Below are 12,911 nucleotides of genomic sequence, written 5' to 3'. Positions count from 1 at the left end.
TTGCTTCTGTCCCTTTCCACCCGTAGGTAAGACTGTCCATGCTGTGCATTGGGACCTCCCTTGTGTTTGGACCCATTCTGGGGAAGAGCTGGCGACTCTACAAGGTGTTTACCCAGAGGGTCCCGGACAAGAGAGTGGTGAGTGGGCAGCAAGTCCATAGTGCTTGACTGCAGACGGCTGCTTCACTATTGATTAAAAGCTAGAGAAGCTTTGAGAGATTACTGAGTCTGGCCCTTTTACAATAGTCTGAAGTTCCCGCTCCTCACTTCAAACTTGGAGTCGTGTGGCCTCCTAAGTCCCCAAGCCTAGAAGGCTGTGTGTCACTGCTATTGGAGAGATAGGTGTGTGGACATAGGTTCTGCTTCATATGCACCCAAGGCCCTGGTACTGCTCTGGGGATGTGAGGTGGCCTATAGGTGGCACCAGCGTGAGGTGCCCAGAGAGACTGTTGCTTGGCACAGGTGTGAGCTGAAAACAGAGGGAGGGTGAGTACAGAGAAGCTCTAGCAAGTGTAAGCAGTTGTTTCCCTCAGTGGAGCCCAGTTCTTTTCCATGTAGGAGGCCACTCTCTGCACCAAGGATGGGCCTGGAGCAGTGAACAAGGGAGAGGACACCCCTTCAGCAGATAGAATCAACCCTAGAAGCTATGTGGCAGCAGGTCACCTACATGTTCCTGTTATCAGATGTCATCCTAACCACATCCCCCCACTTTTTTAGCTTCCCTGATGGAGCTGCCCAAACCTCAAAGCTTGATCATGAAACTTTGTCTATAGACTCTGCCCAAATCCAATGTATTTCTCAATGAGCTCCTCTGGAATGGTGCTTTTTATTTTGAGGGAGCTTTTTTTAGTTATTGAATAATGGTGAACATTTATCAAAAGCTCAGCTGTGAGTACCCATGCATATGAAAAACATTGCCTAAAAGGACAAGAAGTTTATCCATCTCTCTAGAATTCTGATTCTTTTTTTAAAAAAATAGCTTTATTGAGGCATAGCTGATAAGCAATGAACTGCACATATTCAAATTGTATGATTTCATGTTTTGACGTGTGTGTACATTCATTAAATATGGTGTATAATCCACACCAAAAAACTTCCTCATACACCTTTATCTCCCTCTCCTGTCCGATCCTTACATCCCCTGTCCCTGTCCCCCAGGCAACCATTGATCTGCTTCCTGTCACTATAGATGAGTTTGCACATCCCAGAATTTTATATAAATGGAATAATACAGTCTGTACTTTTTTTGGTCTGTCTTCTTTTACTTGGAGTAATTATTTTGAAGTTCACCCATGTGTGGTGTGCCTCAGTGGTTCTTTCCTTGTCATTGCTGAGTAGTATTCCATGTGTAGACACGCTTCAGCTTGTTTCTCCATTCACCTGTTGATGGGTGTTTGGGTTTGTTTCCAGTCAGGGCTATTAAAAATAAAACTGCTATGAATATTCATGTACAAGTCTTTACGTAGACATATGCTTTCATTTCTCTTGGATAAAAAACCCAAGAGTAGAACGGTTGGGTCGCGTGGTGGGTGTATGTCTAACTTTTAAGAAATTGCCTGTTTTCCAAGGTGATTGTACCATATTACATTCTCACCGGCAGAGCCTCAGGGTCCCTTTCCTCTACATCCTCTCCAACATTTGACTTAGCCAGCCTTTTTTATTTTAGCCACTCTAATGGGTGTGTGTAATAGTCTCTCGCTGATGATTTAATTTGCATTTCCCTACTTCGATGTTGAGCATCTTTACACATGTATACAGGGTGGGACAAAAGTAGGTTTACAGTTGTTTATGTGGAAAATAACACAGTAATTAATCAATAATAATACAAGAATAAGCTCTGTGAAACACATTCAACTGTAAAACTGCTTTTGCCCCACCCTGTATATCTTCTTTGGTGAAGTCTCTTCTCATGTCTCACACTTAAATTTTGTTGTTTGTTTTTCTTATTATTAAGTTTTGAGAGTTCCTTTTTAAAAATTCAGGATACAAGTCCTTTATCAGATACGTGATTTGCAAAGATTTTCTTCCAGTTTGTGGCTTCTCTTTTTATTTGCTGAAGAGTGTCTTTCAAAAAGAAGATGTTTCTAATTTTGATGAAGTTCAATTTATCTAATTTTTTTAATTGATCAAATTTTTGGTATCAGATCTAAGAAATTTTTGCCTAACCCAAGGCCCCAAGATTTTCTCCTGTGTTTACTTTTAGTAGTTTTTACAGTTAAGCCTATGATCCATGTTTTAGTTAATTTTGAAATATGGCGTACTGCATGGACCAGTGTTCACTTTTTTACATATGGATATGCAATTGTTCCAGAAACATTTGTTGAAAAGACTGTCCTTTCCTCACTGAATTATCTTTGTATATTTGTTGAAAATCAGTTGTCCGTAGATGCATAGATCTATTTCTGAATTTTACTCTGTTTCATTGATGTAGTTTATTTTGATACAAATACCATATTATCTTGGTTACTGTAGCTTTATATTAAGTCTTGAATTGGGGAATGTTAGTTCTTCAACTGCGTTTTTCTTTTTCAATGTTGTTTTTGCTATTCTAGGTGCTTTGGGTTTTCATAGGGATTTTCGAATCAGTTTGCAAATTTCTGCAAAAATCCTCCTGGGATTTTGATTGAGATTGTGTTGAATTTATAGATCAAACTGTAGAGAATCAACTTCTTAACAATGTTGTGTCTTTTAACCCATGAACACAGTATATTTCTCCATTTTTTTAGGCATTCTTTAATTTTTGTCAGCAATTTTTTTTTTGTACTTTTATTGGAAATCTTTCACATCTTTTATTAGATTTATTTCTAAGTATTTTATATTTTTGTGCTACTGTATGTGTTATTGCTTTTTATTTGCCTTTCCAATTTTTTATTGCTAATATATAGAAATACAATTGGTTTTTGTATGCTGATCTCATTTACTGCAAACCTTACTAACTTACTTAGTAATTCTAGTAGCTTTTCAAATAGACTCTATCAGATTTTCTATGTGGATTATCATATCATCTGTGAGTAAAGACAGTTTCTGTCCAATCTCTTGTAGATGGCACTGGCTAGAAACAAGAGTACAGTGTTCAATAGAAGTGCTGAGTGCAGACATTCTTGATTTGTTCTTTATTTTATGGGGAAGGCATTCAGTTTTTCAAAACTAAGTAAGATGTTAGCTGTAATCTCATTGTAGATGCCCTTTCTTTAGCTGAGGAAGCTCCTCTATTTCTATTTTCCTGAGAGTTTTTATAAAGAATTGATGTCTTTGTAAAGAATTGATGGTTTTCGTAAAATGCATTTTCTGTGTTTGTTGGCATGATTATGTTTTTTTCTTTTTTAGTTGTTCAAATGGTGGATTACATTAAATTATTTTAGGATTGCAAACCAACCTTGAATTCCCGAGACAAGCTCCACTTGGTCATGATGTATTATCCTCTTCTTATATTGTTAAATTAATTTTGTTTATAATGTGTGCATTAATGTTTATAAGGGATATTGCTCTGTAATTTTCTTTTCTTGTAAAATCTTCCTCTGACTTTGGTATCAGGGTAATGCCAGCCTTATAGGATGAACTGGGAAGTATTCCCTCCTCTTCAGTTTCTGGAAGAGTTTGTGTATAATTGGCATTCACCTAGTGTAAGTACTTTACAGTAGTAGGCTTCTATTTCTCCCTGTCTCAATCTTTGTGTTATTGTTTTTACTTTTACATATGTTATAAGCTCCACACAATTATTTTTTTGTTTAAAATTAGTTATCTTTTAAAGATATTTTTAAAATAAAAACCAATCACTTATTTTTCCATGAAGTTAACATTTCCAGAGCTCTTAACCTCCTTGTATGGGTATTCTGATATTATTCTCTTTTTTCTTGAAGGATATCTAACATCCTCATGCAAGTGTACTAGTGCTAAATTTTTTCACCTTTTGTTTATCTGAAAAAGTCTTTATTCCACCTTTGTTTTGGAAAGATGTTTTTTGCTGGACGTAGAATTCTAGGTTGAGGTTTTCTTTTTTACTTTTAGTACTTGAAAGATTTTTCTCCATTGTCTTCTCACTTGGCCTTGTATCTGATGAGATATCTGATGTCTTCCTTGTCTTTGTTTCTCTCTGCATAATGTATCTTCGTTTGCTGGCTGCTTTAACGATTTACTCTGTATTACTGGTTTTGAACAGCTTGATTAAGCAATCGATTTGTTTTTATCTTATAAACACCATGACTCATGTACTGGTTGAACTTTCTTTTTTCCATTGGTTGACAAAAACTAAGATCCACATTTCTGCCCCAATTCATGAATGTTATGTAATCTACTCACCTGAACCTTCATCATAATTCTCTTTATTTTCTCTTTTCCTTAATGTTTTTCAATTTTTCATTCTGTTGCAGGGTATATGTTTTCTTAATTTTATTTTTTAGTGACAAAAGTAACACTTTTTAAAAATTCAGTGATTCATACAAGTATAAAAAGTGTTAGCACCACCCTCAGCTCTCAATCCCACCCACCAGGTTAATGGTGGTTAATAGTTTTATGCGAAAACTCCCACATCTCTCTATCTGCTCATATATACATATCTAGAAATAATAGAGTATTTATTTTATAAAACCCTTGAATATTTTGTGGAAAAAGGCAGGATATGGAAAATATAAACAAATAGAAATGTTTAATGGTGCTTATGATATGGACACAGAAATCGTTGTAAATATTTATTATCTGTTTTACATTTGATGGCTGGATTTGAAGCTTTTGGGGAGAGCTAACCCTGGAGTCTATAGTTCAGAATATGTAGGACACTCTAGCCTGTATAGCCAGTGAGATAGGGAAAGTTATAACCTTGACTCTTTTTCAGATAATCAAAGACCTGCAGCTACTGGGGCTGGTGGCAGCCTTGGTGATAGCTGATGTGATCCTGCTCATGACGTGGGTATTGACGGACCCCATCCAATGCCTCCAGATTCTCGGAGTCAGTATGACGGTGAGGGGCCCAATCCCTGAAAATCCACTTCCTGAACTGGAGCGTCTGGCTTCTGTGGGCACACCGGGGTCATTCTCCCAGGAGCACTCACTGGGTGGGCATCCTCACAAGAAGAAGATAAGTGACCCGAAGAAGAGGGAGAGTCGTGAGCTGTGGTTGCTGTGAATCCCTTGTCCCTTGTCTGCAAGATGTGCTACCGCTCCGACTGCTCCTCCTGCCCCAGGTGTCCTCCCCCTGCACCCACTGAGATGTCAGCACACCGGCATCTGCCTGGCAGCTATCTCTGCTCCCACATTACCAATAATGAGAACTTTGAGCAACAGGAGGTTACCTGGTCCCCCAATTCTTGGGAGGTAAAAGTAGTATTTTGAGGTCGTCTTTGGAGTCAGTCAAACCTGGAGCAAATCCCAGCTCTACCACTTTGTAGCCATGTGACCCTGGGAAAGTCATTTAACCTCTCTAAGTCTCTATTTCCTCATATGTCAAATGGAGACAGTAATACTACCTGTTTCTCAGGGCTTTGGTGACAAGTAAAAGAATGCAGGTAAAGAACTCACCTGTGTCTGGTACATAGTGTTCAATTAATAGGAAATACTATGTCTCCAGCCTCACAAGGGGCTGAGGAATACAGTGGAATCTTGGCATGGCAGATTTAATATTTAAAGTTTCAACTGTTAACAAATAGCAAGGCCATCATGTGAAATAATTTGTAGTTTTGCTGATGAATGTGAATCATTGTGGTGACAAAACATACAACAGAGGGTAAGCCCTGCTGCCACCAAGCATCCACATGTCAGCCCAACTTTATCATCTTTTCCTCCAATTAATACCACTTTCATTTACCCAGTGGCGTCAACTAAATTTGATAGCTTTTACACATTAAGGGGGAAAATATATGCTGTAGAGGGGTTCATGCTCCAGGACCTTCACAGGGACCTGCTGTGTGTTCCTGGTCACTGTGGCTGCGCTCGGTCCTGACTCTGTGTCCCTCCTAGGTGGCAGGGAGAGAAGTGGCCTGCTCGCTGACCAGCACGCACTTCTGTGCTTCCCGGTACTCTGATGTCTGGATTGCCCTTGTTTTGGGATGCAAGGTTGGTAACCACATCTCCTTGGGAGACAGTCTGTCTCTCACCAACAAAATGGATATACATGAAGAAGGAATTAGCGAGGTGGTTCCTGCAAAGAATCTTGAAATCATGGCGACCTCGGTTGATACATAAATCTCAAAGCCATGACTCTTATTACTTTTCTATTTTTTTAGGGGGTCACTTTTTCAACTGTTTGGACTCCCTCATTTTGTTCTCCCCAGGTCATGTGGAATTCACCCACTGTGTTTCCCATGTCTTGGCCTGGTGTTTTAAACTGATTTGGCAGTGTCAGTGTTCTTCCCAGACCCCTGCAAGGGAGATTGTGTCAAGGTATCTGCTGCATTCACCCACCTACCTCTCTCATTCTGGTTGGGAGCAGGGCTGGCCCTAAGGCAGATGACAACATCCACAGTGTCCTCTGAGTGACTGCAGCTGCCTCAGGTGTCTCCCGCCCTGAATCTCCCATCATTAGACTCATTTGTCTCTGTTAGATGGCGAAAGTAGGATACTATTTCCAGAGGGTACAGGATACCTACATGGGGCACTAAGGGACCAACTGTCCTGTTGGCTGGTTTTCTGGTTTTCAGCTTGGAGGGACAGAGGATCTGGCTCTGGGGAGCATAGGGCAGGCCCGTTTCAATGAACAGGGCAAGCCCCGTGTGCCAGGAGGCTGCCTGTCGATTATCAGGGCAGAAAGGCCTGATTGACTGATTGCTGGCCAGAGTAGGAGTCTTTCTAGAAATACGTGGTCTCCAAAGGTAAACTTTATTTATGTATTTATTTATTCATTCATTCATTCATTTATCTTCATTGTTGAAAGTATTACAGATGCCCTCTTTTCCCCCCGTTGGCTCCCTCTTCCCCATTCCTGTCCGCACCCCTGCTGCCTCATCCAAAAGTAAACTTTCAAGTGGTTGCTTCAGAGAAACTGGCCTAGGGATGGGCAGGGCTGGCACACGGAAATGTTGCTTTTTAATTATGTGCATATATTACTTTGATTGACGTATTTTAAAAAGAAAACACTAGGAAGTGAACAGCTCTTCTCTAGTTTCTTGCTAATGAGCTTTCAGAATATGACAGAGCAGGGTTTGAATTCTGACGCAGCCCCTTCCTAGCTGACCCTGAGCCTCATTTAACCTCTCTGAGCCTTGGGTCCCTTACATAAAATGGGGGTGATGATAATACCCACTCAACCATTTTGAGTTGCAAAGGAGCTAATGCATCCTAAGAGTTTTCAACCACTCCTGGCCCATAGTGAGAGCTCAGTAAATGTTAGTTATTATTTTTAATCTGCTGCTGTGCCCCTAGACAGTTCTGAAAAATAGCCGCTCTCAAGCCCCTGGAGGAGAGCCCCTGGAGGAGAGCATGTCCCCCCCAGCACAGACGCCGCACGTCCCCCACAGCAACTCACTTTGACACTCAACTTGATGTATTTTCCCCATTGCCTTTTATATAACCCCATTTCTATTTTGTTTCACTGTAATATCTTTCTGAAGGGCAAAGAAAGAAAAGGGGGAGAGAGTGCTGAGCATCAGGAAACTGACTGAGCCAGACCCCAGGGGCTCCCTGGTCAATGAGCAGTCCCCGAGGAAGTCCCAAACCTCCACTTAAAGTCCCAGGAGCCCCCACCTGAGCCTGTCAACTGCCCACTACCCCACACTTCCCAGCAGTGAAGGTCAATGACATACGAATATATGAGATTCACTCAAGCACAAATCATGGATGTATAGGGGCGCATTAATACTAGTTCCCATCGGACAAGGATTTTAATGGAATTGAAATGTTTTAATAGAATCAGATTTCAACATTTCAAAATCACAGAGTTAATTTCATTCACCTTTGATTAGATTATTAATAATACAACTCTGCCAAATGCCTCCTGATGGCATCAGTTACCCAAAAGTCAGGCCCCTCTGGCCTCCTGACTGGTGTATCTTCTAACCATTGAAGGTCCCAGGATAACACCTCAGGCCCCACTGGACACTGGGGGCACCCAGAAGGCATCTTTGCCATGCTGACTCCTTCGCTCTAGGCAGTTAGTCCTCCCAAAAATTATCATTAGGGCCGTACCTACAGGTGGAGCTGGTCAGGTAGTGGGATTTGGGAGTCACTGGCTGGTGCCCTGCTGATACCTGACCCGATATTCATTGTTAGTCTCCCTCTGAATCTCCATCATTCCCACCCCACCTCATCCCCCGTGGCGTCTTCATATGCAGTTATAAAACGGACACTTGTGTCTTGTCTTCAATCTCCCTACCAGACCGAGCTCCTTGAAAGGCAGGACCGTGACTTACTTATTTGTAGCACTTGTTCTTGCCCTACACCTGGCATGACACTTTGCATATAGTCAGGGGAACTTATGTTGAATCTATATGTTATTGATTAGAGCTTTGATTTCTGTTTAATGCAGCTCCTTCCAGAGAGGCAGTGAGTCGTTTTCTGTAGTACAAATGAGAAACCTGAGAGCAGGTTTATACTCATGGGAAAGAGGAAAGAACAGGGCCCTGGGTTTCTGGTGGTGGGGGCCGGGAACGTCACAAAGGGGGCGAAGGGTATGGATGGAGCCTTTGCTGCCTGCCCCTCAGTCTCGTCTAAGTCCCAGCCCGCCTTTGTTCTCCTGTTTCCACTCTTCATCTCCCATAAACGCCCACTGGCACAGAGCCTCTGCCAGCCTGTAGGGATCCTTTGTATAAATTAGAAAACGGCATCCCTTCTAGACAGATGCAGTCTTGCAGGTGCAGAGCTTGGCAAGCAGATGGTGCCTTTGGGAAAATTAGAAAAAAAAAGCCCCTTCCTCAGGGCACTGCCCCTGCCACGGCACATGGCTTGACAACAGACCACAGGGCTATTTCAGCTTCCACGTGGCCCTCAGCTCCACACAGTGCAAAACCACATAGTGGACGTGGCAGCCCTCCCCACCAGCAGCACGATGCGCCCCCTGCCCTTCTAGTGCCCGCAGCCCCTTCTGTAGGGCTCCTGCCCACCTGTGCCACCCTGTCCTGTGCCTTATCTCAGCAGAGTCCTGTCTTGCTGACCTCTGATAAACCAATCCTCAGTGCAGGAGAGGAAAACATTTATTAAGTACCTACTAGGTCTAAGGGGCTGCCCTAAGGGTCCTCTCATGCCCGAGTAAATCCCTACAGCAACCTTTTAAGGTGGGTATTAGTACCCTTATTTTAAATGGCCCCAGCCCTCCTGCTCTTGGACCTGCAGATTGTTCTTCCACTTCCCTGAGCCTCGGGTTCTCCCCCACCTCCAGGGCCTGCTGCTGCTGTATGGTGCCTACCTGGCTGGCCTCACCGACCACGTCAGCTCTCCTCCCGTGAATCAGTCTTTAACCATCATGGTGGGGGTCAACCTTGTGGTGCTGGCTGCCGGGCTGCTTTTTGTGGTCACCAGATACTTGCACTCCTGGCCCAACCTGGTCTTTGGCCTCACATCCGGAGGAATCTTTGTTTGCACAACCACCATCAACTGCTTCATCTTCGTTCCCCAGGTAGGCTCCGGGGAGAGCTGGGCAGGGCCGGCCCTCCGGAGGGAGGGTTGGCTGGGCCCGATGCACTGCTCGCTGTGTTTTCTATCGAGACTTTTGGAGTCAGAAGGAAGGCGGGTTCCTGATGAGCTCGCTCCTTCTGTTCTTCCCTCCTCGCTCTCCTGAAGGAAGACAGCTCTGCTCCCGGTCGGCAAGGAGGGCAGCCAGGGTGGTTGAGAGTGGTGGCCACCCGTTTCCACCCCTGGCAGCTGGCTCGCAGACCTGCTTTTCCACCCATCCTCCAGTCTGCTCATCCTTCCCCCATCCCTTCCTCATCTTGATAACGTCGTTCTTTCACTAGCCTGGGCGTGAGGAGGCTTTCTTTCCTTCTATCTTCCCTCCCTTCCCTCCCCTCCCTTCCCCTTCCCCTTCCCCTTCCCCTTCCCCTTCCCCTTCCCCTTCCCCTTCCCCTTCCCCTTCCCCTTCCCCTTCCCCTTCCCCTTCCCCTCCCCCTTCCCTTCCCCCTCTTCTCCCCCTCCCCCTTCCCCTCTCTTCCCCTCCCTTCCCCTCCCTTCCCCTCCCTTCCCTCCTTCCCTCCTTCCCTCCTTCCGTTCTTTCGTTCTTTTTCTTTCATCTGTCTTTCTGTCTTTCTAAGATTGCAGATTCATTGGGGAAAACTCATTTGGAACTTTATGCAATTTCAAATGCTTTTCCTTTATTTTTATTAGAGGAAAATGTAAAGCATTCCTCTTCTTTTTACAATAAGGAGAAATAAAAACTTGTTTCATATTATGGGGATTAAAGAAAAAAATCAAAGGAGGGAGGAAGATAGAAGCAGAAATGTCCAGACAGCGAAGAGGAAAAAGGGATCTGGAGGGAAGGGCAAAGGAATCCATAGGCTCTGGAAGGAAAGTGATATGAAATCATTCGTGTTGGGCCCGAGGGTACCACGGAGCCACATACATCTGAGTTAATGAACTTGGCATTGGGCACTTTGCCTGTTTCCCTTCTAGTTCCCTTTTTCTTCCCCAAGGCCTCGCTCACCCCACTGCCGCCTCAGCATCCCATTCTGGTTCCCGTTGCCGCTTCTGGTTGACTATGAATGGCTCGGCCATGAGGCCACTGACCGACAAAGTGGCCAGTGGAGGGCTCCAGGGTGTTTATAAAAGGAAGAGTGGACTTTGGGGCATGATGGTGTGACACAGGCATAGGCTTTTTATTCTTCTTTCTTTTCATAAAGTCTCATGAAAATACTCAAAAGAATAAGCAAGTATGGAAATACCTGTAGCAGCACGGAAAACCAGGGGTGGGTATCACCTCTATGCCAGAGGCTAGAGGGAATTTTGCTGAATCTTAATGTTATGAGAACTGAATTTAAGGAAGCCATTGAGAGCTGAGTCTTATTTGTCCGGAATGTAGCAGAAAAGCGTTATGAAAAACAAGGGCTGATCCTCTCTGGGCGGTGGGGAAAAGGGACTGGGGAGGGGCCTTTTGGGAAGCCCTGCCTTTAGGCCCCGCGGCTGGCATTGTTGTTGGTAACCCGCCCACCCATTGCCAAACCCTTTCCTCCTTGCTGACCCCCACTATATAGTCTGAAAGAGCTAAACACTCGCTTTTCCAGCCTCCTTTACAGCTCAGGGTGCCCATGTGACACAGTTTTGAACACTAAAGGTTTCTGGGAGGCTTCTGGGAAAGTTTTTGCTTTGCTGAAAAAGCTGTGGGTGTGGCTGGCTTCACCTCTTCTCCCTTCTTTCTACCTCGAATGTTTGTTATGCCTGGAGCTATGGAAGCCATGTTGTGACCATGAGGGAAAAGCCAAGGGAGTGTATTTACTAAACAAGGAAACTATAGCTCTTCCCATGTAGGACTATAAATCCAGGGGGAAAGGACCTATGAAGAGATTCTGCAGTTCATAAGAAGAGGGGCACAAATTTCCGGAGATTTGGACAAGCTTCCTTCATCTGAAGGAAAACAGAAGTTTTTAGAAGACAGCAAATTTGTCTTGTCCATAGGATTTAAAGAATATTGCCTCTCTTCAACCAAAGCAAACCACCATGAGAAGGACATAATCTTAGATCCTGAAATATTAAATTCAGATGAAGAACATTGTGTTAAATTCAAAACCCCAGTAGAAACCCTGAATAGGCCACCGGGCATGGCAAAATATACTGAATCGGTGAACTAGTTTAAGGAAACAGAACATAAGGAGACAGGTAAAAACTGAGAGACTAAATAAGAAAATATGGAGAACAGATCTAGGGATACAACTTAGAGCTAATAGGAATCTCTGGAAGATAAAAATAATTTGGGACAGAAGTAATCACTGAGGAACTACTGGAGGGAAGCCTCCCTGACCTAAAACAAGGCCTGCATCTGAAAGGTGAGTGCATCAACAGCCTCCAGGACACAGCTCTGCTTCTATCTCCTCTCTGAACACCCGCGCCTGTTCCTTTTGTATCCTCAGCCTCAGACACAAGACTTCCACTCTCTTTGGTGTTTGAAACCTCAACACTGAGGACAGTAGTTATATCTAGATACACTCCCATCTACACAGGCAGAAAAATGCAGGATGAAGTTGAGCTTGAGATCTGACTTCCAGGTTTGAACTAAGCGACAAGCACACGGTTTGTTAAAGTGAGGGTGGAGGTGGGATTATTATGGGATACAGGAACAGGAGGATGGCCAGTGTTGGCCCTTCCCTTGCCTTCTCCCTGGTTCCCATTTTTCCTCCCAGCTGTTTTGAGCCCCTTTCTTATACTCTGTCTTTCCTCTTCTGTTTTCTCTCTCATGCCTTCTCTCCTCTTGAACTGACCATGATCCAAAACTTAAAAATATATATATTTTATAGTCTGTAGTATTTTAAGTTTAGGAAGTAAATTCTTTTTAAAAAATCTAAAAGTAACCATAGGGCTTATCTGTTGTTTTGTGTGCCTTTTAACTGACTTCCCCTCTGGCTCAGTGGCCTTTGGTAAAAGAAAGTCTCCCAGTGAGAGCTGCACTGTGTATTTCCAGGACAGAAAAACAGCTGAGCAAATTTGGAAAAGTATCAGAGGAGAGCTACGTGGGGAGGGAAGAGAGCAAGGAGAGGGTACTTCCTTCTTGCCCTGAGCCTTCAGCCTGGACTGCGTGGGAGGGGTTTATGAAAACAAAGGCACAGATACCTCAGGAGCACTTAGGTTGCGCTAGAGAGCTGAGTGAAATAGCTGAAGGAGCAAGTGGACCAAAGAGCATTCTACACAGGCCCTCAGGAAATGCCTGAGTGTTTATGCCAAACACTGAGGTCATCCCCAGCAATGAGCAAGCCTCTGCTTTTGTTGATAAGCTGCCTGTGAGCCATCTCGACACTGTACACCTTCTCCCCCCCCCCCCCAACCTCTGAGAGGCAGATGGATCCT

The 12,911-nt window shown here is 43.9% G+C and overlaps 1 protein-coding gene across 1 annotated transcript in view; it reads left to right on the top strand.

Moving 5' to 3' along the window:
* Nucleotides 1–12,911, top strand: part of GPR156 (G protein-coupled receptor 156) — a 45,327-nt gene that overhangs the window by 23,648 nt on the left and 8,768 nt on the right. Inside the window, exons 4-7 of the mRNA XM_016200150.2 lie at nt 27–137; nt 4,831–4,956; nt 5,952–6,047; nt 9,304–9,540. Coding sequence (XP_016055636.2) covers nt 27–137; nt 4,831–4,956; nt 5,952–6,047; nt 9,304–9,540 — 570 coding nt within the window. The remainder of the gene's footprint in view (nt 1–26; nt 138–4,830; nt 4,957–5,951; nt 6,048–9,303; nt 9,541–12,911) is intronic.

The sequence above is a fragment of the Miniopterus natalensis genome, chromosome 6 (assembly GCF_054644295.1).
Source record: "Miniopterus natalensis isolate mMinNat1 chromosome 6, mMinNat1.hap1, whole genome shotgun sequence".
In the NCBI taxonomy this organism is placed as follows: Eukaryota; Metazoa; Chordata; class Mammalia; order Chiroptera; family Miniopteridae; genus Miniopterus; species Miniopterus natalensis.
The sequence above is the reverse complement of the archived record's forward strand: the minus strand, read 5'-3'. Positions and strand labels throughout refer to the sequence as shown.